This window comes from Rhodnius prolixus, unplaced genomic scaffold, assembly GCF_049639745.1.
Source record: "Rhodnius prolixus isolate KJV_2025 unplaced genomic scaffold, Rpr scaffold_12, whole genome shotgun sequence".
Classification (NCBI taxonomy): domain Eukaryota; kingdom Metazoa; phylum Arthropoda; class Insecta; order Hemiptera; family Reduviidae; genus Rhodnius; species Rhodnius prolixus.
Genome location: NW_027411635.1, coordinates 12,259,815 through 12,281,942, shown reverse-complemented (window position 1 = coordinate 12,281,942; position 22,128 = coordinate 12,259,815). Strand labels below are relative to the sequence as shown.

The window sequence follows — 22,128 nt, the reverse complement described above, 5'->3', positions numbered from 1 at the left end:
GAACATAAGGTTGTTCTCACTTTTATTAAGAGAAATAAATCGCTTATATTAGTGTTTAGGAAATGGAGTAATTCATAGCGACCAACTGTAATTAATTTAATTTCACTTAATTGTAATTAAAATAATAAAATTTTAATTGTATAATATGAGCGTCACTGTATATTGATTTTTCAAAGGTGGATGCCTACATAAAGGTGGTATTGGAACAGATACAAATTTGGCTTAACATTTAAAAAAAATCAGAATAATGTAAAAAATATGTCACCTATAGTCGTGAAATTGAGGTAAGAATATAATGTCGTGTGTATGTACATAAAACATCAAATTTTTATTTATATAAGCATTTCATTACATTGGAGATAGTTGCATTTCATAACTGATATAAAGATATCAGAAATTTTACATCTGGCTAATTCATGTATTGTAGCTGATAGGACAAGGAAGTACCGTAAAAACAATCTTTTGCTCGATTAAAATCACCTCTCCTCACACAATTTCTTCGAAGGTTCGAATCTTAAGAAGTTTAAGTCTTGATTTTTTTAAAAATAAATAAAAGGAATTTAATTTCTTCATTTATCAATGATGTCAGAAACAATTTCATCACAAATACATTTTTAAAAATTGCAAAAGTTGGGCTTTAAATCCACTTAATTATAGCCTTTCTAGATAATTGTAAAAGAAGTTTTTTAAATACAGAAAAAATTAGTAAAATAATAACAATAATTTAAAACATTATAACAACAGATGCATTTGTCTCTCAATGGTTTCTATTGAGCCGACTTATTACTAGATCGTATTGTTCTTTTAATTCTAAAACCTCATCTTCAATGTCTTCATCACAATCTTGAAGTGTACCATTATCTGGAAGTGCAGGTACATAAAATTCATCTGGGTCACTGGCAAAGTAGGACCAAAATCTTCGTTTCATAATCCGTTTCTGTAAATAAACAGGTCCTTAAATTAATTTCAAGCAAATTCTGTTTGCTATCATCATAGTTGGATATTTTCGGCAAAATCCTAAGAAGTGAAGCTCAACATTATGTAGTACAACCAGAGACTGGCCAACTATCGGCTCCGAGACAAGATAATGCTTTGTTTGGTTGAACTTTCACAGAGTGGGTCAGGACTGGTCACTATTCGTCATTTATAGTGGGCAGCTGGATGGAGTATATTAAAGTCTTTAAAAAGGAAGCTAGCTCTTTTTTAATTTGACCGTTTATCCGTTACCCTAATGATAATGCTGACTTAATTTAGTTCGCCTCTTTCTCAGGCGAAGGAGAGAGGCCAAGGAAGACTACTGCCTAACCTCCAATATTCTCCTGCCTGATGAAGTGACTACAAGCGCTTATTGCACTTACTAACAACCCTTATACAACTGTCCTACCGGACAGTTTAAATATGGTGGCTCAAGACTAGGGCAAACCAGTAAATCACAAGTTTACCAGTACGTAACATTTAATTTTATTATTAGTCTTTTTAACAGATTCACATACTGAGATTGGATTTTCTAAGACGGAAAGAACTATCTTTTTTCCGCCAAAGATTTTCTATTCGCAGAGTTAGATCATTCAGAGAATGAGGGGATGAATAGGCTCGTAAATTAGGCGAATCTCACTCCTTGATTAGTCCCTAGCCTTATATTGACGAAGGCATATATTTTTTGAGCTTCTATGCCTTGTCACTTCACAGACATTCGTATAAAATAGAAACAGTTTCGTTTATACATAGTAATCTAAAAAGGCTGATTTAGAAATCTTAGCAGAGTAGTTAAAATTTGAGGAAACTTGATAAGACGGAGTAAGCAATTACCTTTGATAGTCTGTATGAATTCTGAGGACTAGATTTGGGAAGGAACCAGCTGAGTCATATTATGTCCGCTGTAACAAAAAACTTCTTAAACCCCACAGGAGGATTTTCTTAGGGGCAGCCATATTAGCTCAGGAGGGCTTTCGACAGCAAAGGGAACAATTGTAATTGTAGACTAGTTTTCTTAGCCAAATTAAAATTATACCATAGCGTATAGAAGGACACGTGTAATCTTTTGGATTCATTTGTCTGCCACAATACAGAAGTGCGTAATCATATTTAACTTAATAATAATAACTTAATCAAATATAAATAATTATACATTGTCTGATACAGGTAATCCACCCTGATGAGGCTGAAATCTCCAGCTTGTATTTAATAAAATTAAAATAAGAATAAGTAAACCCTGTACTCACCAAAATCAGGAACTAAGTACTTGTCTGTAACTTGGAGGAGTTTGCGTGAACTCTTCACTTTCATTAGAGCTTAAAGTTCTCTTCTCAATTCTGTTGTGCGAAAGATGAACTTACATTTCGTATAGTGGTACAACAACTTATAAATGATATCTATAGTTCGCATTTATAGTAATAGTTTTACTTTATATTGCGCGAGTTTACAACAATCAGTAAGACCTTCACACTATAATCTAAAATGATTTTCACACTTTCCAAAATAACTGATCTCATCACTCCCTTCAGACGTTAGTTTAAACACTTTTAAAGTTACTCGATAAACCATTCAATTCTGAAATTTGAGGTACCTTTTTAAGGATACAGTTAAAGATAAGGAAAATTCAGCTTCCGCTCTTTTCCTAAGCGAGACAAATAAAACCTTAAGAGGAATAGATCTCACAGACATTAGGATGTATCCTGGTCTTTTTAAAGTGGAGTAAAAAAATATTTTCACTTAGCCTACAAAACTTGTATAATCTAGTTCAAAGTGGCATTTAAGCCAATTTAAAAATAAGTGTCACAAAAAACTGAATTCAATTCTTAATCACTCAGCCTAAATCATGTAGTGTTTAGGTTAAGTAATTAAAATTACGCCTAAAAATATTGCTTCAAAAATGTACAACAAATAAAGGAATGATTGTTTGTTTTCGAAGCTAAATCTTGAGCAATAAATTAAGAAACGAAAACAGCAGCTACAATAGTTGATCCACCACTCCAGCTGTAAGACTGATTACACATTCTACTTCTATACACTATGAAAAACCAAATATTGATTGATCTGAATATCTTACAGAGAATAAAAAGCTACCTTATTTGGCCTGCATAGTCTGTCTTTAATTTCGGCCAAGTAAGCATTGTATTCCTCATCATTGTGTATATTTGTGTACTTCAGACGCAATATCTCATAAATTCGCCTTGCCTGCTTCTGAAAATGTATAATATAAAATAACATTTTGATGAGAAACTAAATATTTTCGAGCAGAATTCCTACTGCTACTTTTAATAACAGAAGTTGAGCTTAGAGATGAAATTTTCATTCTGTCCACACAAAATTTAAACAAAAAAACACACACTTGCCTCGCAATATCTGTTAAAAGTTTCCAAATTTAGGCTTTCAAAAATTATGCCCTCCTCTGTTATGTAGTCAGAAGTATAATAATAATGTTTTATTAGAAAAAAGAAGTAAATACATTTTCTTCAAAATAAAAAAAAAACATATTACGGCATGGAAATTCCGTCTGCCGGTGTCTCAAGTAACTGTGTGAAGTTTAGAAAAACCGTTGACTTTTTATTTGAGAATATAAGACGAAAAAAACTTAAATTGAGACTAACAGTGTGACTACAATAAATTAATATCTTAATTAGAAATAATTAAGCGCACCTTATTAATTTTGAAACGTTCTTTACATTGTCGAATTTGTTCTTCACTGAATCCATGTTTAAGTTTTGCAGGAGAAAATGCATCTAAGTTAATACAATTTTTACAATCTACAAAATCTCTAACTCTTTGAAAGTCGGGTGAAGGAGATTCAACTGAAACAGAATTATTCATGTATAAACAATAGTTTTTTTAAAAAATAAAAGTTTTGTAGAAAAAAAAGTTAACCCGAGATATCTCTTCAAGTTAATAAAACATAAATAAATGAAATAATTAATGTTTTTTTTTTATTTCTCTTACTACCGGTAAGAGTGTAATCATTTCAAATTTTTCGAATTGAGATTTTTGAGGTCCTATGAACACATTCGTAAAGACCAAATGAAAACGTAGGCATTTACTTTACTTCAGTTACAGATTATTCGTATATGAGCAAACAAATGAAAAATCAGTTGATCGTTGACCTAAAACTTATTGTTAGCTTCTCGGGTAGCGCATAAACCAAATGTCTTTCTGCAATTTTCCATTTTGGCGTCATGCAACAGACAGATATATATACAAACAAATTTCCCAAAAACACATGTCCATAAGAGAGAAGATTCAACTTAAAAGCAAACTCACCTGTGATATCAACAACTTTCCGATTGGTTTGATAGTAGCTGTATACTGAGTTCAAGAGTTTGGAACAGAGACCAATACAGCGGAAAGGCGGCAAAATAACAACCTGACTTACTCTTGGTCTGATGTGGGATGGGTAAGCGTAGTATTCGTACACGGAGGCGTACCCCACTACACCGTACTTCGTGACCATATTACTGGATAAATACTTCTCATACCTGCAAAAAACATGAAAAGAGGCTGCGTTTACGAATATTCTGGAATGAAGCCTATGATGACCTTCTAAGAAACTCTAGAAGCTTATTCACGTTAAGTAATATCATTTCTGATCCATCATTTCTTTGGAAGAAGTATATTCAATTATCTAATCACTAGTTTTGAAATTCATAACGTACAAAAGATCAGCTCTCGGGTTAGAATTGCAGGCGCCAACTGTATAGTGAAAGCCAATGCAGAAAATAAAAAACTAAAAAGTAGTAGGAAGGGGTAAGAACTGCCATGCCTCTTTTCTGTCAAGGGTAGTTTGCGATTTAAGTACAATAATCAGTACAAATTTAAAAAAAAAAGTCAAGAAACACTTACAGTAGAAAAAATTTCCAGTTGCCCTCATCTGGGTCTACATAATTGGCTGCATCAATGTACAGAATAACAAATGTTTGAACTTTTGTGTGATACTCCAAGAAATTTGCATCTGATGTGTCATTCACGTACACTTCAAATGTCTTCGATTCCAAACCATCTGGAAATAATATTTCCACATCCAGAATGTTAAAAATAATCCGACTTGATGTGATAAATTTAATAGAATATTACCGCTAATGCCAGTTCTGACATTGTAAGCAAACTACATTATTATAATCATAGGTGGGTTGATCACTACTTACCTCCTATCGAGAATGCATTGGTAAGGTTCCCGTGGGGATGGAATGTGTCGTCTTCTTGCAGTAATCTTTCAAAAACTGTAATGTTGGTTTCGAATCGTGACTGAATCGCATTGCGTAACATTTCCATTACATTATCTGGCTGGAAAGAAGAAGAGAAAAAAAAGATAAAACACACAGTACAGGAGATTTTTAAATACTCTGACAAAGGAAGAGAGTTGTAGACACTTCAGCAAGAATTATATGATAGAGAAAATGAAAATAAATATAGATAGATACTATCTGACATACATCCTACACATTTAGTAGTACCTATACTGTACTGGATTTGCGGATTCCCAGATCTGATTAACAATGCCTACAATGAGAATACAAGTGCATTCTTTAAACTGGCTAATTTTTACAGAGCTACCGGAAGAAAATTTATTTATAAGAAATTGTGGCTCCTAGTACTTATAGTAAGTAACATGCTATACGCCATAGTAACATAAAATGTTTAATGTACAAATAAAACAAAAAATCATAATTGCTAAACCTGTGTTAGATTGTATTGTACCAATTAATATTACTGCAAGTTAAAATGTTGAATAGGTGGAGGCTGTGATTCAATATATCCATTGGTGTTAAAGTCAAAGCTACATAAAGTTCGTAGCTTCCAGAACCTAATTTAAAAAATAGGAGGTACGTTTCAAAATTTACCCTAAACATGAGGTGAAAATGTCAATACACTAGTTTTATTTTATTCAACTATGGCGTAATACTGTATCTTAGAAATAATATATCTTTATACATAAGAACATCTGTTTCATTTCATTTAATGAAAGCTACATAGGAAATTCTGACTCTGCTGAAATTATTTTCAACGTCTGAAACAAAAAAACTAGGGTAAGGTATTATTCCCTTCTTTTACTAATTTGATTATTTTGTCGGATCAGCAATGCTGAACATCTTTTTTTTTCTTTTTATATCCTGATCATTTTTCTATTTCCTCTCTTCTTCGTAAACAGCTTCATTAAAGTGTGATCCCAACTTTTAAAACTATCAAATCCTCAACCAAAATTGTTGCAACCATCTCTTAAACGAATGTAAATCTTCAGAATGTACAAAACAAGCATGCGGAAATCGCTAAATTCTTTGCTTACGGGGTTTATAAAATTAATATAAAGAAAAGGATAATACAAAATTACAATACAATTTTCGGTTTATGATGGCATGACGCCAATGCCTACACATATGAAGCACCATAGTTAGTCAGGCATATTTACTTTGCAAGCAAAAAAAAATATCCTATTCTCTACAATTTCTCTCTTACAAAGACAAAACAAATTAATAAAATGCTGGCCAGGTTGCGAGCTTGGCTGTGAGCGTTCACAAGCCATACCCCCCAAAAAGACAATGCGCAATAATAAATGAAGTTTATATTAAAGAAAAAGGATGTTCTCACCTCAATTCCAGGAGTACTGATCTTCTCCTCATACTCGATGCCAATGTAAGTAGTAAGGTTCCCAGCCGCATAGTACAGTTTGATTTTCAGGCCTTTGTAACCAAAAATCTGTTCACTGAAACAAATTATTATCTTACAAGTATGCAATAGAGGTAAATGTTTAAATGAAATCTAGAATTTTCATTCCCTTCCTAATTTCAATGAAGCTATTCCTCATTAAATATGTACATAATTGTCTTAGATACAAATAATAAATACACTAATTTAATGTTTGTCAATAACTGAACACAATTAACCCTTATTTCTTGTTTGTCATTCAGCCCCCAATTCAACTTTTACATAGACTTCGTCTTTTATCTGTTCGTACATTTTTTTCCCCACTCTTTTCTTTCCCATGTATATCATTTCCAAAACCACTCCTCCACACGCTTTACTAAATTAAAAATTTCATCTGCCTTGTTTCTCATTAAGTGGCCCGCTCAGTTCCAATCCCATAATTTTATCTATATCCTCTATTCCGTACTTTGAACTAATCCACTTTTTTGTTTTTCTGTCGAGCTCAATTTACTCCAAAATTAACATGGCCACTTAACACTATTCATATTTTATTACACGATAAGTACAGGGTAAGCACATAAATAACTCTTTTGCCTACGTTGGATCATAGTATATGTCTTTACCCTTTACCTGTTATCTGCCACTTAATATTAATGCAATTCTCCTTTGTAATTCCTCTTAAGATCCAGTGTTTTCTTGATTTTTGTGATAAATTATAAGACTTGATTTACTTGCAATATTTCTTCCTTCTCGATTATTTTTCCTTTAATATCACAATTAACAATAAAAATTGACTGCAACCTGACTACTGATATAATATTAAAAATAAAATAAAATAATATAAATTATTTCTTGTAACAGGTGTATGTCTTTTACAATAAAAAAAACTACAACAGTTTGCTGAAATAACTGATTATAATGTATCTGTGAATTATGCAATTGGACAAAAAAAAAAGTTCACTTTAATATAAATTACTCAAATTTAAACACTTCGAAGATAAAAATCCTATTTTATTTCGTAAATTAATTATTATTAATTGTAGACAGAAGGCGAAGCTTCATGTGAGGATATAATTTTTCGATATTTTGGAGCCATTTTTGCCAAATTACCGCGTTTCACTGTTGCCAATCTGTTTATTTCGTGAATAGATGGACGACTTCTCTGAAATCCTCTGGTCAGCAGTGCTTCTGATTTTTTTAACTGCTCTAATTCTGTTCTTAAAAAAAAACAATCAAGGTCGATCGATCACTCAGAGTGTTTCCAAATATTAAGTGATCCTATAATGCATCATGACTACATTTTAGTACCGAGTTTCTCAAATATGAAATAAACCCGCTATAGCGTCCAAGCAGTATCGGGGTAATAACTTGCAATAACGGCTAGTCATGACGATATTTCGAGTTTTCACCACATTGACTAAAATCTCCATTGAGAAGTTTAATGATAGACAAAGTGAACATATGAAAGTAGTTTGCAAACTTATCCCTCTCCTAAATTACTTAATAAATTTATTAAAAATAATTCTGATTCTGTGTAGTAATATACTTACAGGCTCAAAAAAATTAAAAACAAAGTAAAAACGTCAATCACTTTCCTTGTGTTTAAAAAGTGGGGGTATTGAAGAAGTAAAAACAAAAAAATTGTCCATGTATATTGTTCGCAGTTACCGTTTCTAAATTGTTCACCGGATTATTATTCAATGATAAGAAAACTGATGCACTAGTCTTTTGTGTATCTAGCCGGATTTCGAGAAAAAAAAAATCTACTACGATTGGTAATATATTTATTTTGTAATATAAAAATTGTATTATCGTAAAGCGTCAAAAAGTATCTTTTTCTATCGACTAAAAGTAAAATTCAGACGAAGCATAGTGAATGAATTTTTTTGTAAGTTACTCGGTTTAGGATAACCCAATTCTAATATGGGATCTTAGGTCCAGTGCACTAACCATTCAGCTAATTCCTTCTATTGTAGTAGTTAATCTTCAACTTGTAAAGTTAATCACTTCAATGGGTGTTCACTCCCATTTTCAGAGCTTCCATCATGCTATCTTACCCCCATTCCTTATCACCAAGATTTTAGGCTTACAAATTGATTTTTTCCTAATCGCAAAATATTCACTAATCTTATAATTTTCAGGAGCGTTTTGGGATTAAAACTGAGGAGCACAATTTAGCCTAGTATAATGGGTTTCGGATACTAATTTCGTCACTACTGATTCGCTATCAATAGACTGGCAATTAAGCAAAATATGATCAGAAGGCATTCCTGTTTTAGACCTTGCTTAGAGTTTTAAAGCTTGGTGATACACTCTCTCAGTCCAATATCGTATTCAGTGTGTCTTCATAGACTATCTCCAAAATTTAATGAATTTCGCAGAAATATTTGAACCAAGTTTGTAGTTGGAGGTTAGTTTATAAAAGAGGTCCCTAATCTTCAGTGGCGGGCCGTGTACGTACATAAAATAATAATAGTATTATTTTGGCGAGGCAGATTTTTTTTCCTAGTCCGATGACTACCCTACCATTCTTTGTAATGCGATGCAAAATTGATGACAATATTAATAATGGCACAATACCTATTCAGGTACATTAATGTTTCTAACATATGACTTCAAATTTTTTATCTCAGCTAAAGCTTTCAGTTGTAAATTTTCCGTACTATTTGTTCTCTGCCCTCTGAATAATCAAAAAAGCCCTTATCCCGATTTATTTGAAACAATCATCGTCACCTGATGGTAGGGCGCTTGCCTCCATCCAAATGTTTTGGTCGCGTATGAAACATTCGTGGTTCTCATCGTGACCTATAGCAGCGAGTCATGAGCCATGACTCAGAAATAAACGAGTAGTTTTTAGACAAAGAAATAAAGTATTGGAGAAACCTAACTGGAAGACTCACCGTAACTGAGTGAAGAACTCTGTAATTTGAGCTTTCTCTCTCTACAAATCATTTTATCCATAAGATTGCTAGTACCCTATGAAAGTATTCGGCCAAGATTTCAGTTACCTGAGAAAGAAAAATACTAAGATGGTAAGGCAACATAGTAGTGGCAAGCTGTGAGCAGAATGTATGTTGGAACCATGCCAATGGGAATAGTGGCAGGTTTGTTATACATGTTACACCTAGTGATAGAAAAAGATGTGATTCTGGATTGTGCGCTTGATTAATGTTAAGACGTATGTATGTACAGCGCAAAAGGAGCATTTACCAGTATTGTTTTTTGTCGCATAAGTCATTTCATTGAGAGGACCGACTTTGTTGTAAAAGTTATGTAATGAATTGATCTGGCAAAAACGTTTTTTACACAAGGGTGAAACCCAGCCAAATGTCTTAGGGTAACTGCAAAAGTTTCAACGAATCCTCCGAAAGGAAGTCCGAAAAAGAGAATAATCTCTCAAGTTTTAGACCACCTTCCTAGCAAGTAAAAACAAGACTTATTCTGAACTTCTTGGGCTCAACACGGACACCAGTCTAATCTCCTTATTTAAATTAGAAAACAAATGTATATGTAAAAAGTCCCGGGAGACCACTTGCTCTTTTAGTTATTTTTCAACACTGACAGCTTATAGACAGATATAGATAATGCCTTTATTATTATAATCAAGTAATAAATGTACATAAACAGAATATTTACAAAGGCTTTCTCAAGAGAAAGTAACCAAGTGACACGACCATCAGTTGAAAATGTGCTTTTAAGCCTAACTCATTACCATGAAATATAAAAGTAAATGATCAATAAACAAACAAACAAATAAATAATAAACTAAATAAACAAAAATACACTCATAATTATTTTAACATTACAATTTAAAATATACTTTTTTTACTATCTTTTTAGAATTACTAATTAAAGAGCTCAGTAATCAAATTCCAACATTAAACTGGATTTACAGTGGCACACTGAAAATGATACACAAACTACTAAAATTTTTAAATAATATACACTGTCAGGAGACGGTTTGTACAGAATATATTATGCGTAACAAATGAAAAATAGTTCAGTTTAAGAATATCACCAAAAAAAAAAAAATAATAATAATGGGCAAATCAGTTGGCAAATAAATTGATTTCAACAGAAATATACTAAAAGTAAAAACGATACAGCTCGATGTTTACCATGCACATACTAGACCTTTGAACACACTTTATCTACATGTATTATCGTAGTATACAGACCAAGAAAAGCTAAGTTACCTTTCTCCGAACACTTGATGGCACATATCTGGTTTAAAAGAAAATCTTGGTGACTGCAAATCTTCTGGATTTCGAACTAAAAAACAATAACTTTTAGAAATTTTACTATTACAGAATTCATGTTTCTGAAGGTGGACAGCCTCAGAAATATTGCTAGCTTTACCCAGTTTAATTTCAAGTGCGTCATTTCCATCAATGCAGTATACATTTTTTTTGTTATCTGTCACATTTAGAATTCCTAATGACTCCATTTACGTTTGCGAGATATGCTGAAAAAATTTCAATAGCAACAGTAAGTTTATGAACAAAAATTATTTTATTATAAAATTTACCGCTTTCTATGTAAACTTTAAAATTTACATTTTTTTCATTGAGGAGAGTAAAAAAAAAAAAAAAAAATCGGTTTTAAACTGAAATTGTAAATCTTCAAAATAAGTAAATGTAAATATTGTCCACCATGTTCTAGTGTCGTTACCACTTTTTGGCAAATTGCTGAATTCTAAGCTCATCCATTTGTGAGGTTTAGAAGCAAATAATTCTTGAACTCCAGCTGCGACCACTTGAAGAATCGACGGAACCGAAGGCAACTGATTGAGAAGATTGACAATTTAATGATGCCCCTAATAAGCTCTGTATGCAGGGTCGGGTTTCGTCGATCTTAAATTTTGTGCTGGGATTATTTTAAATAAAGAAAATAAAAAAACGAAGCACTATCCTGTTAAAAAAGTTCTCTTTTTTCGGTTAGGCGACACAGGTGTTACAAAGGCAAAGTTCTAGCTATTCAAGTGGAGGTGGATGAATCAACAGTTTGGCCTGTTGGGATAAATTCATAACGGGTAATTATTTGATGTAGAAACACCTTTCTTAAAAAAATAAAATAAATCACGTTCTCTAGTGACTCACAGTATTGAAGTTACACCAGCATATTTATTTTAATCACTAAATAAGGCCTGCTTTGATGAAAACCAGTGGGTTTTCCAGTAAGACCAGTAGATGTTGGTTTGCAGCCCGCTAGTGCAGATGTAGTGATTTGATACAGGTACTTCTGCATAACACACTTCAGAGTATCCACATTTACTAATGACGACGTTCTTCACCTGAACTATAATAATGTTCTCTCTTGCATCTTGAAGTTAACGTTGAGCTTACAGTTCACTTACTAACCCTTCCCCTTCAAATTCACAATTTATTTTTGGTTACTTCGGCTTCCTAACATCCTTTATCAGTAGTTCAGTAATATCACTTTGTAATGACAAATTGAAAAAATGAATTTTTTTACCAAAAGTAAGGGATTAAGATTATATCATTTACAGCTAAGTTTTAGCTTAATAATCGCGTCTAGAAATAACTAAAGATAAGGACACTTGAAAAAAGACTATTTTTTTTACTCACCCCATTTTTTAAAATTTTCTTATATTTATTAAATTATTTGTATCATCGCGTTCTGGTAACAACTTACCCGCCTTTTTAACTGTACATGACCGCTTACCACGCCAAGCACCACTTAAGGGTCTTGTTTAGTTTACTGTCAGAAAAAGAGGGAAACCTGCTGCACAGCCTGCCAATTTACGGGTTATATATATATTTTTTAATTGGATAATGAATAGAGAAATTAAGTTCACTGCGTACTGGGAATGTTTTTCTAGGGAGTCTGTTGAAAGTTAATTATCCTTTACTGAAGATATAAATAAAGTTTGAGTACATGCTTAAGCGTTATTGTCGAATCTTGTGAATTAGCCTACAATTCTACATATAATCTTATAACCCACCAGTTTGACTAACCTTACTAAAAGTCGGAAGGAGACAGTCAGGTTATACTAAGTATATCTGCGATTGTTATCATAGCGGACGTAATGACATTGAAATCCAGCTTATCATTCTACTCCTTGTTCAAAAATTAAAGTACATAAGGTACATATATTTTCTGGACGAGTTTATACTATAACTACTCCTTTAAATGTTGAGTATATAACATTATAAATCTTGCAAAAACAGTGATTTCTGTTTTATGTGTTCCAAGGAGTTTCAAGAATATTAAATTGGTTAACTTGTATTTTAACATCATGTCATCAAACGTAAGTTGATTTTATTTTTGGAGATTTCAGCTAAAACAAATTAAAGTTTTGAATAAATTATAAAAAGCCTCGGTAGTCTTAGTCTTATATAATTACTAGGGTATAACAAACGTCTGGATGGAATGGACCAGTGCATTTACTCAACTTGTCTGTTCGTTACTCTGAACGCTTGTATGGCTATGCGGCGTGTAATGGATAGAAGGATTCCTGTAAATTCTTGCTAAAATTAGATCTGTGTATCAAATTTCAAGATACTGGTTTCTAAAGGCACTCTTCTTTTTTTCAAATTGTATAGATTATTAACTATTTTCAACTCATAAAACCTCACTTTGAAGGTTCTGGAAAATTTTAGTGGCCCGTATTATAGCCATTCAAAGTTCTCTTTTAAAACGCTTACGGTTAAATAAAATAAACGAAACTAGTATTTTTGTTATTATAATTTTCATTCGGTATCGGCTCCCAGCTCTTTTTACTATATTTGTGCATAGCTGTGGTATTAAGTGTAAGCCCATTTGCCTTTAATACTCTTAAGAACATTTGCCTTGCCTTTCCTGCCTTCAACATTTATGATGTATGGGCCTCTGTCAGTTGGTTTATTTATCACACCAGGTCGCTCCGCATGTATCTCGAGGAGATCAGTGTTGTCATTGTTTACTAAGCCAAGCACCACTTAAGGGATAAGTAAGTTACACCTAGTTTTGTTGTCTCTAAGCTCAAATCGAGCTAGCAGTCTTATTCCCTATTTCGGTAGTGTCCTATTATTGTTATTATCTAAAGAATTATTGCTAGCGTATTTATAATTAACATTAGTAATAACGGTCTTCAGAATAGTTATCAAGCCATTATTACTATTATTTTTAATTGCTAACTGGATTTCCTTTTTAGGACCAAACATATTTATTGGCCATTACTGCTGTTGCCCCGTGAGACCACTCATTTACAGTACCTACTGGTGATGAAATCACACAGCTCTGCTAAGGAAGTTATAGACAGAGCAAATGATTCAGATTCGGCTGTATGCACTGCCAAATAACCAGTAACCGTTCTCAAATCCCAACTACCTTCTCTCTGATGCCCGTCCTAGGTTTACTGAAAAAGGCTCCACCAAATTAAAGACAAAGGGTTCTAAGGTAGGGAATATTTTCCTCCTACAACTGGTGCTGCCCAGACTCTCAAGGCAAGTCCAGTTATAGCGTGGAGTCTGCAGATAGAGATACTCTTTGGTGCGACCCACCCTAAAACTCTTGATATTTATAAGTTTCTCTTTCGGCTTCTTGTTGTTCTCATATATTAATTCGTTTATTCTAAAATAGAAGCCTTATGTTAGGGAGGGAACTCGCCATTTATTACATGTAGCATAAGTATTACTAAGCTCTTGTATTTTAATTTTGTTTTATTTTCAGTTTCTAGAATCCTTCATAAAGTTGATACCGTTTTTTGTGGGAGTTTTCATTTACTTTTACTTCCCTCCCAAGCAGTTGCCATTTCTGCAGAGAGCTAGCATCAAGTGCTTCCCTATTTTAGCTTTAATGGGATTCTTGTATCTTCGCAAAACAAAAAATTCTGATGAGTAAGTTATAACATTTTTTATAAATTGTATGAAAAGAAAGTGTTCTGTAGAAGTCACAAAACAGAGAAAAAAAAATTTGTTCAGTGTCGCTGTCAGTTGAGAGATTTTCATTGCTAAATCACTGTCGCCCTCCATTAGGGGTACTTAAGTGAAATGTAAACTCTGCGATTTTTCGTTTTGTGTGAGAGGACGATTGCAATACTTTTATATTTAGTTAGTGAAAGTACAAAAACATTCCCACTTTAAGACGAAGTGAATTTTGAAAAGCGATTTTGGAAAGATGATAGACAATAGTCATTCCTTTAATCTCGCTCCTAAAGCCGGTGAAAGACTCCAGCATTAAATTTCTTAGTTCATGTGTGTGTAATGTAGAAGAGGGAGTGATAAAGCACTGAATTGAAGATCACAATAAGCTATCCTTACAGGTTTTCTAAAATCATCGCAGCACTTTAAATTTTGTAGCCTAATTTGTCAACATTGACCTAATCATAGCGGAAAATAAACAGACATTACTTGACCATGCGCCCTTAACATAATTATAACTACTTTAAAAGATACGGTGTTGCGAATAGGTTTTTTGGGTAGATTGGTGGTAACAAATTTAGATTAGTGTAACAAATTTATACAAGCGAAGCTTTTGGTGGTTCGTGGGATGGTAAGATTTTGGATCCCAGAAGACTTGGGTTGCTAAGAAACTCTGTTTAGTCCGATTCTGTTGAACATATTCAGTTCGAACTTACGAGTAAAGGGAAGCCCAACAATCCGCTCATCATTATTTGAAGGTTTTCAGTGGATTAGTCCAATCTAGCTTTAGATTTTCTCTTCCAGAAAGCTTCTTACAGCTCATTGTCCGGTAATGGATATTGTCTGTAACGAGAGTACACGTCCGGAGATAAAGAAAGCTCCGGGCGCCAATGACCTCAGATCTTGATGTACCTTAAATTAAAAAAAATAACATAATGATAAAATAAATTTAAAACACTATTGAGGTAGTGAGGAAAGCAATGTTACCACTCAAAGCGTGGTGTCCTACATTGCAGCTCCAAAAAAAAGCAATTAAAAATAATATGACAATATTTAACAGAAAGACCAACGTGCATGCTTATAAGATCTTAGGACTCTATATTCAAAATTAAAAATTCCACCCAAAGATGTAAAAATGTTCGTAACTCTGAAATAAAATAGTCCTGATCTACTATAATTTTTCGGGGTCAATTGCTCTGCGACCAACAAAACAGTCCCCTTACAGTATCAAATTGAGAAATATCGGAATCTGGGTATATCCTCCTCCAAATCCTGTAGTAAACCATGGTTTACAAATCTTCTTTGTTGGTCGCATCGCAGTACTTTAGGAGATATATTTGGAAACTTCTTCATCTTCCCCTACAGTATCTGCTTTTTGTTCTAGGCCCAGCTTCTTCAGGTTTCACCGAGTAGAATGTGCCTCGTGAGGAAACTGTTCAGCGTGCGCAGCCTATTTTTACTTAGACCAAGGTATCCTTTGATCTCTGTCGGTTATATTTGCCCAGAAAGATGTTCGCTAGTCTCAGTTTTGGAAAGTCAATGCAAAGATTAGCTCTGTAGGCCTTCTCCTCTTTCTGAGCTCAGCTGGAGAAGCCGTCAGACAAATTCCATCGAAGGGTTTGGCCCAAAATAGATTGTGCTTCTGATATTCATGGTGATGATTGTCAAACAACTTCGTCTGTTCAATGTAAAGTTATACAACTTTTCCTAGAGGTCATGAGATCCACTCCTACCAATTTCTTGGTGGAGGCTGTAGTTATATCTCTATATATGGTCTGAAGATTCGTAAACAGAAGATTAGTAGGTAAGATTGTAAACAGATATCTGCTGAACCTCCGAACGAGACCTCTTAACCACATACGTTTGCTGTTTAAAATTACGATAGTTCATCAATCTTTAGATTGTGTAGAGAGTTCCTATATATGTATATGTTATATACATATACGTATATCTTCTGGTCATTATATACGAGTATGTATAGGAACTTTCTACACTATATATATATATTTATACTATGTTCTTTTTAGAAAACCATGACTGTTATTTTACGCTATATTAGAAATTTTAAAACTCTACTGTAAAAAGGGGTTATCGGTTGAAACCACACATCTCTTTATGAGATAGAATTGATTGCGAAGAGTGGGTTTAAAATATGTAAGTGTGGTGTTACAATAGTTAAAAAAAGACAGCTTTAGAGCGGTCGCTTTCGACATTGATGAGACGAATCAAATCCAATCAAATAATTGCACACTTTGCAGTTGTCACAATTCTCCACGACAGTTATTGCTCATACTCGCACTTTCCACTGAGCTTGTTCTAATTTCCATAATTTGTGTTTCAGGTACAAATGTAGAAAGTTAATTTTAAGTGGCTTAGCATTATCTTGCATTGGAGATGCATTCCTTATACAAAAAAATTTGTTCATTCCTGGCATGCTAGCGTTCGCATTAGCACATTTTATGTATATTCTAGCACTTGGTTTTCACTTAGTGGAGTTAAAGTGTGGTTGTTTACTTTATGGAATATGCATCGTAAGTAAGTAATATTTGTTTACGATTAAATTAGAACTTGTATAAATTACATTTAGGATGTGATTTGTAATAATCAGAAGTAAAAATAATACTGTTATTATGTAGATGGCAAACAAGTAAATTGTTGTGGTGATATTTTAGAGAGAAAAAGCTTAACATTACAGTTGTACGAGAATCTTCTGAAGAAACATATTTTCCCGGGCAAAAGTAACATATGTATGTGTGTTTACTTAGGTAGGTAAATAGTGTATGAAGTTTGAGAAAACTAGTTTGAGCCGATTTCTTGGAAATCGGTTGAAATTTTAGCCAAAACCTTTGTAACGCAAGCCACAACGATACCAAATAAACAAAACACCATTTTTGAGCTTTCTGCGACGTTTATGAGTTTTAATATATGTTCATTTATACACACAGACTTATATCATGCGCTATTTTTTTTTTTTTCTATATTTTGCTATTTTTTTTTTAATAGCTTCATGATTTTATTTAAGCCTCAATATCCACTCTAAACAAGTGAATACAATTAGATTAAGTCTATTTTACGCACCCAGTCAAATATAAAATTTAATTAAAAAATTATGTCAAATATTGATTGGCGTATAAGTTATATATTAAGCCAAGAGCTGAGGGAAATACATGGAAAATATGTGTGTATTAATAAGCGGCAAATTAAAATTCAGTAATAATGTGACAATAGTACGAGAATGTATAAAGTAGAATGTATCTAGAGAATGTAGTCCACAATTCGTGTAATTTCTCCAACAAAATGGCAGTTATTATTATCCTCACTGCAGTACCTATAAAAAAAAAACCACTTAGTAAGTAATTTCGGTTATTTTATTATTTTAATAAAATCATATTTTTATGCTTTCAGTTGAAAGAATAGCAACTTTTTCGTTTTATATAAGAGGTGCAATCGGAAAGTACATGACAGATTATTGGAGCATTTGAGTTAATCTGCTTGATCCAGCTTCTAGTAGTTTAGTGTGTTCAGTTATTGAAACACTTATTTCGCACGTACATTTTATGTTTATACATATCTGTACTTAGACATATGTTGTGACTCACAAATTCGTTCACACCTCTTCAAAATTTGCATTATGAATTATGTATTACTTTACTGGGAGGCAGAATCCAGAATTAAATCCTCTTTTTTTTTCAAATATAGACAAAGCATTGGTTTTCATGATAGATTTTAACAAACAAATTTACAAAATAATGTTTTATTTTTGTACATTGTTTTATTATTGTAATTATGTATCCGAACAAACGTGGGTTACAATGTTGACATAATCCTGCTCTCTGAAGCAACCCAACCCTGTTGGCAGTCATACTGCCTCAGAACTGCAATTTATCTTATCGGGATAATTGCCCAGGTCATAGAGGGCTCGCTTTCACTGCTTAATTTTCACTGCCTAGCTTCATTAATTTTTGATTCGACTGATCAAATTATTTTGTTTCACATTTTCTCCGTTTAATGCTCGTTTAATTACCAAATTAGGAAAGAGACATGTGGTGTTTGGTCAGAAGAGTTTTGTTTATTTATACACCTTCCCTCTCTTTTTATATTTATAAAATTTTTATATCACTTAAATTAAATGCTTACGCTTATTATTCTACTTGCTACATTGATAGTTAATCAGATTTATGAGTATTGCTTAACTGAGGTGCGCTAAAAAAAATTGTATAATCTTTTGTATCTAGATTTCTGTTACTTTCCCGTAAAAAGAAGATAGTCCAGTAGTTACTTAAAAAGTCTGTCAGCATTTACAGATTATTTTTACTGACTGATGCATGAGACCGATTTTTTCATCCTCGTTTCTGAGAAGGTTGCTTACGCTACGAGTGGATTTCTGGCCTTTTCTTGCCCAAACATTGAGACGATTAGAATTAAAAGAAGAATGATGTTGGCACATAGCTCGATTATAGATGGAGTGACTATAAGTCAAATCTATTGCATTTGAAAAGATCTACTATTGCTCCCTAATGTAACACAGTGTTAGTCTATAAATGTAGACGTCTGTTAACAATTTAACGTGTAAGTGGGAGATGAGCTCGATTTAACCTGTGAGTGCGTTAATCCCAAATAGTCGTGCACATCTGCTATCTCTGCAGGCCCTAAGTGAATGGTGTGACCGAGTTTTAAAAGCCCCTGTCTAATCTCTCTCTCCTGGTAAGATGCTGAAGTACTTGCCTGAAGACCCCGATTGTTTTTCGTTCCCCCCTCAGAAGTGCATTCATCTTTATAAAATTAGATATTTTACATAGTTCTATCCCCACAGCAAAATTATTTAATTATTTTTTTATCTAATTTACTGTTAATAACTGAAGAAATATATATTTCATTGTTAAAGTGTTGTACATACTGATGCCTGGTTTAACTGGACCGCTGATTTACGCTGTACCAATCTATGGTTTCATATTGGCCACCATGACCTGGCGATCCCTGGCTGCCATGAACACATACAAGGTGTGTGAGATCCAGTTATTTTAAATAATTGGTGTTAAAGAAATATATTTATACATACACGAGTTACGAAATAAGAGGTCTTAAATTATTTTCAACTGTCCTATATTGATATCAGCATAAAGATAAGTAAATTAATTAATTAAGTATAATTGTTATCCGAAACGGGAGATAGAGTTTTTGCCAGTTTCAGTCGTAATTTTTTTAAAATATTTTTTTGCCAAGCTTTCGACCTATCGTCTAGTCAACCATGTGTTCCTCAGCTCTGAAGGTGATCTAGTCCCCTTAGGTCGAAAGCTTGGCAAAAAAAAAAAAATTAATAAATTATTACTGAAATTGGCAATTATCTTTCTCCCATTTCGATATTAATCAACCAGTTAACAAAAAAGTTAAAAAATAAAATTATTATTATTGTAGCTTTAAAAAAGAATAAAAATACTGGCCATTTCACATCAATAAAAACTGTCATCCCTTTTACGAAGATTCCAGTGGACGGGTATTTCAAGCAATGTTGGATTTTAGAAAGAAGCAAGATTTTATATCTATTAAGATTCTTTCCATACAACACCTCTTAATAGCTCCTTGAATAACAGATAGCCAACCTAACTTGAACTCTAAGAAGTAATTTTCATAAAAATTAATGTTATTATCAAGAACCTAGGTCTCTTATTGTAGAAACGTAAAATGATTTAACAAAGTTCAAATATAAAATTTTCCTAACACACCAAACCAGCAGTTTTATAAGAAATAATTCTTATACCATTTATATTGTGTACATAAAAATCCCTCTGGGCAGACTCTATTACATCTCAGGATTTCATCTATGGTCAGAAATAGCTTTTTTACTATGCATGTAAGTGAAATTTATTACCTTTTGTTATTGCTGACAGATCGAGTCGTGGTGGTTATCTCGAATTACTGGCATTGGTGGACTTCTCTGGATGACTTCAGACGCTGTGCTCGCTTATAACAAGTTTGTTGATGAAGTTCCTTACCAAGATGTAAGCCTGCTTGATAAATTATAATTAATACTTAAGTAAATTACTCTTTCTTTTATTGGTAGACTCTTTTATTATTGCTAAAAAAAAAAAAAATAGTGGTTTCTGAAAAAAGCGCTTCATAAATATAGTGTTTCGTACCCATAAAATCAAACTTTTGATTATACTCATGTAATTAATATGTTTTATGTGTGTAATTACATTTTAAATTTAATTTATACTGCATTCAGGTGAAAAGAAAAGGGTTACTTGATTCTTTCAAATATCGGTATAACTTTCTCTAAATGCCTGTTTGTTATTTATCGTAGAAGGGTCAGAATTTTCATTAAATGACATATTTTGAATACAAAGTTATCCTAATGTTTGAAGCTCTTTTCAAGTGCAAAAAAAAAAAAATTGTCAGGCTTGCTTCAGCCGCCTTAATCGCAAACATCTCAGTCCGGAGTGACTGATTTCCAAAGAGCAGCAGTGCACCGAAAAAGGCTTCAGGTGCCAGTGACCTCAGATATTAACGCCTCATAATGGATATATGTGAAGTTGGAGGTGGAGCAGCAGTTTGAAATCGCCTACACAGAAACTTCTAAATACACTTTAGAAGCGCTTAAGTTCTTATTTCATAAAGAGTCTTATACGCATGCTCCTCGCTTTGTCAAGTTCAACGTACCGTTTGAAAAAGAGAGCCGAATATTATCTCCTCGAACCTTGTAATCTGGTCCTCTACGTGGAAAAATGCATGGTAGCAATCGAAGAAAGATCTCCTCAATATCCCAGTTAGTTTAGTTACGCAATTGTAATCTAAAAACATTGCCTGGTAGTTAAGCATTTGTCACCCGTCGCAAATTTTTTATAAGTAAATGATATATTTATAAAATAATCCTTACCATACATTTATTATTGCGAAACGCAGCTAAAATAACAATTTGTCACAATTGTAATAACTGAAGAACTGTAAAAGTCGCGAGAGTTTCAAACCGATTTTTCAAAATTGTTAAGTCCAAGCTTTTATTCTTTATTTTTGCATTTTAGGCGCTGATAATGGTTTCCTACTACCTTGGACAACTAGGCATTACTCTCAGCTCCTTAATATGTTGGAGGAAGTATGACGGCCTTATGGGTGCCAAGAAGTCAAAGTGAACCAACTGTTTTGTTACCGCAGTTACATGGCTTCCTTTAGGAAAAGTTATTAATCGTTAGAAATAAAAAGTTTATTAAGTAAATTATTTTTGTATGTTCGTTATATTAGTTGTACTATTAAAAAAATAAAGTAATATTTTCTAAAAATATCATCCCTCTCTTACTGGTTTTGATTTAATTTAATAAAAATTTATTATTTTTTTGTTTAGAAATTGATCAGATCTTGTCCATGAAAACACTGATTGCATGTATACAAAAAATTTGATTGAAAAGTAAAAAACGGCTGACCTGATTTTTATCTTATGATTTAAATTGCACTGCTTCATAGTTTTTAAAATGCCTAATTTAAGAAAATGAACATCAGACCCGGAACCATAATGCTTTTATAGAATCCGTGTTATAGGTTGCCTTCTGAGAAGGACTCGCAACCATCTCATTAGTTATACGGATGGTTCCAGAATTAATATTAGATCTGGAACGGCGGTTTACTTGGCAGAAGC

At 33.0% G+C, this 22,128-nt stretch overlaps 2 protein-coding genes across 5 annotated transcripts; one reads left to right on the top strand and one right to left on the bottom strand.

Annotated features, from left to right (window-relative positions):
- Positions 1-305: 305 nt before the first annotated feature.
- Positions 306-12,537, bottom strand: Hat1 (histone acetyltransferase 1). Of its 4 annotated transcripts, XR_012463074.1 has the most exons (11): positions 12,289-12,537; positions 10,993-11,098; positions 10,830-10,905; positions 6,577-6,691; positions 5,136-5,274; positions 4,834-4,990; positions 4,255-4,469; positions 3,640-3,791; positions 3,067-3,183; positions 2,223-2,312; positions 306-937 (listed from the first exon to the last, which is right to left on the bottom strand). XR_012463074.1 is itself a non-coding variant. In XM_074143508.1 (10 exons), the coding sequence occupies exons 2-10, from the start codon at positions 11,078-11,080 to the stop codon at positions 758-760; spliced, it is 1,239 nt and encodes a 412-aa protein (XP_073999609.1). In that variant the 5' UTR covers positions 11,081-11,098; positions 12,222-12,537; the 3' UTR covers positions 306-757. The 4 variants fall into 4 exon arrangements, 3 of the variants coding, with proteins under 3 accessions (XP_073999609.1, XP_073999608.1, XP_073999610.1); XM_074143508.1 differs by lacking the exon at positions 2,223-2,312 and having other exon boundaries at positions 12,222-12,537; XM_074143507.1 differs by lacking the exon at positions 2,223-2,312 and having other exon boundaries at positions 12,289-12,534.
- A 78-nt stretch (positions 12,538-12,615) lies between these two features.
- Positions 12,616-21,777, top strand: LOC141461984 (lysoplasmalogenase TMEM86A). The gene is made up of 7 exons (XM_074143510.1): positions 12,616-12,740; positions 12,850-12,904; positions 14,308-14,474; positions 16,840-17,033; positions 19,384-19,499; positions 20,387-20,497; positions 21,521-21,777. Exons 2-7 carry the CDS (start codon positions 12,893-12,895, stop codon positions 21,626-21,628), a joined length of 708 nt encoding a protein of 235 aa, XP_073999611.1. The 5' UTR covers positions 12,616-12,740; positions 12,850-12,892; the 3' UTR covers positions 21,629-21,777.
- Positions 21,778-22,128: the final 351 nt, after the last annotated feature.

Bases quoted from the DNA above. Each gene is read 5' to 3' on its own strand.
- Hat1 (XM_074143508.1), bottom strand. From the start codon at position 11,080: ATGGAGTCATTAGGAATTCTAAATGTGACAGATAACAAAAAAAATGTA. The intron at 4,470-4,833 runs GTAAGTGTTTCT...TGTTTTTTGCAG, and splicing joins AACTGGAAATTTTTTCTACT to GTATGAGAAGTATTTATCCA. The intron at 938-3,066 runs GTAGCTTTTTAT...GTTTATTTACAG, and splicing joins GACTATGCAGGCCAAATAAG to AAACGGATTATGAAACGAAG.
- LOC141461984 (XM_074143510.1), top strand. The intron at 14,475-16,839 runs GTAAGTTATAAC...TTTGTGTTTCAG, and splicing joins AAAACAAAAAATTCTGATGA to GTACAAATGTAGAAAGTTAA. The intron at 19,500-20,386 runs GTGTGTGAGATC...TATTGCTGACAG, and splicing joins CTGCCATGAACACATACAAG to ATCGAGTCGTGGTGGTTATC.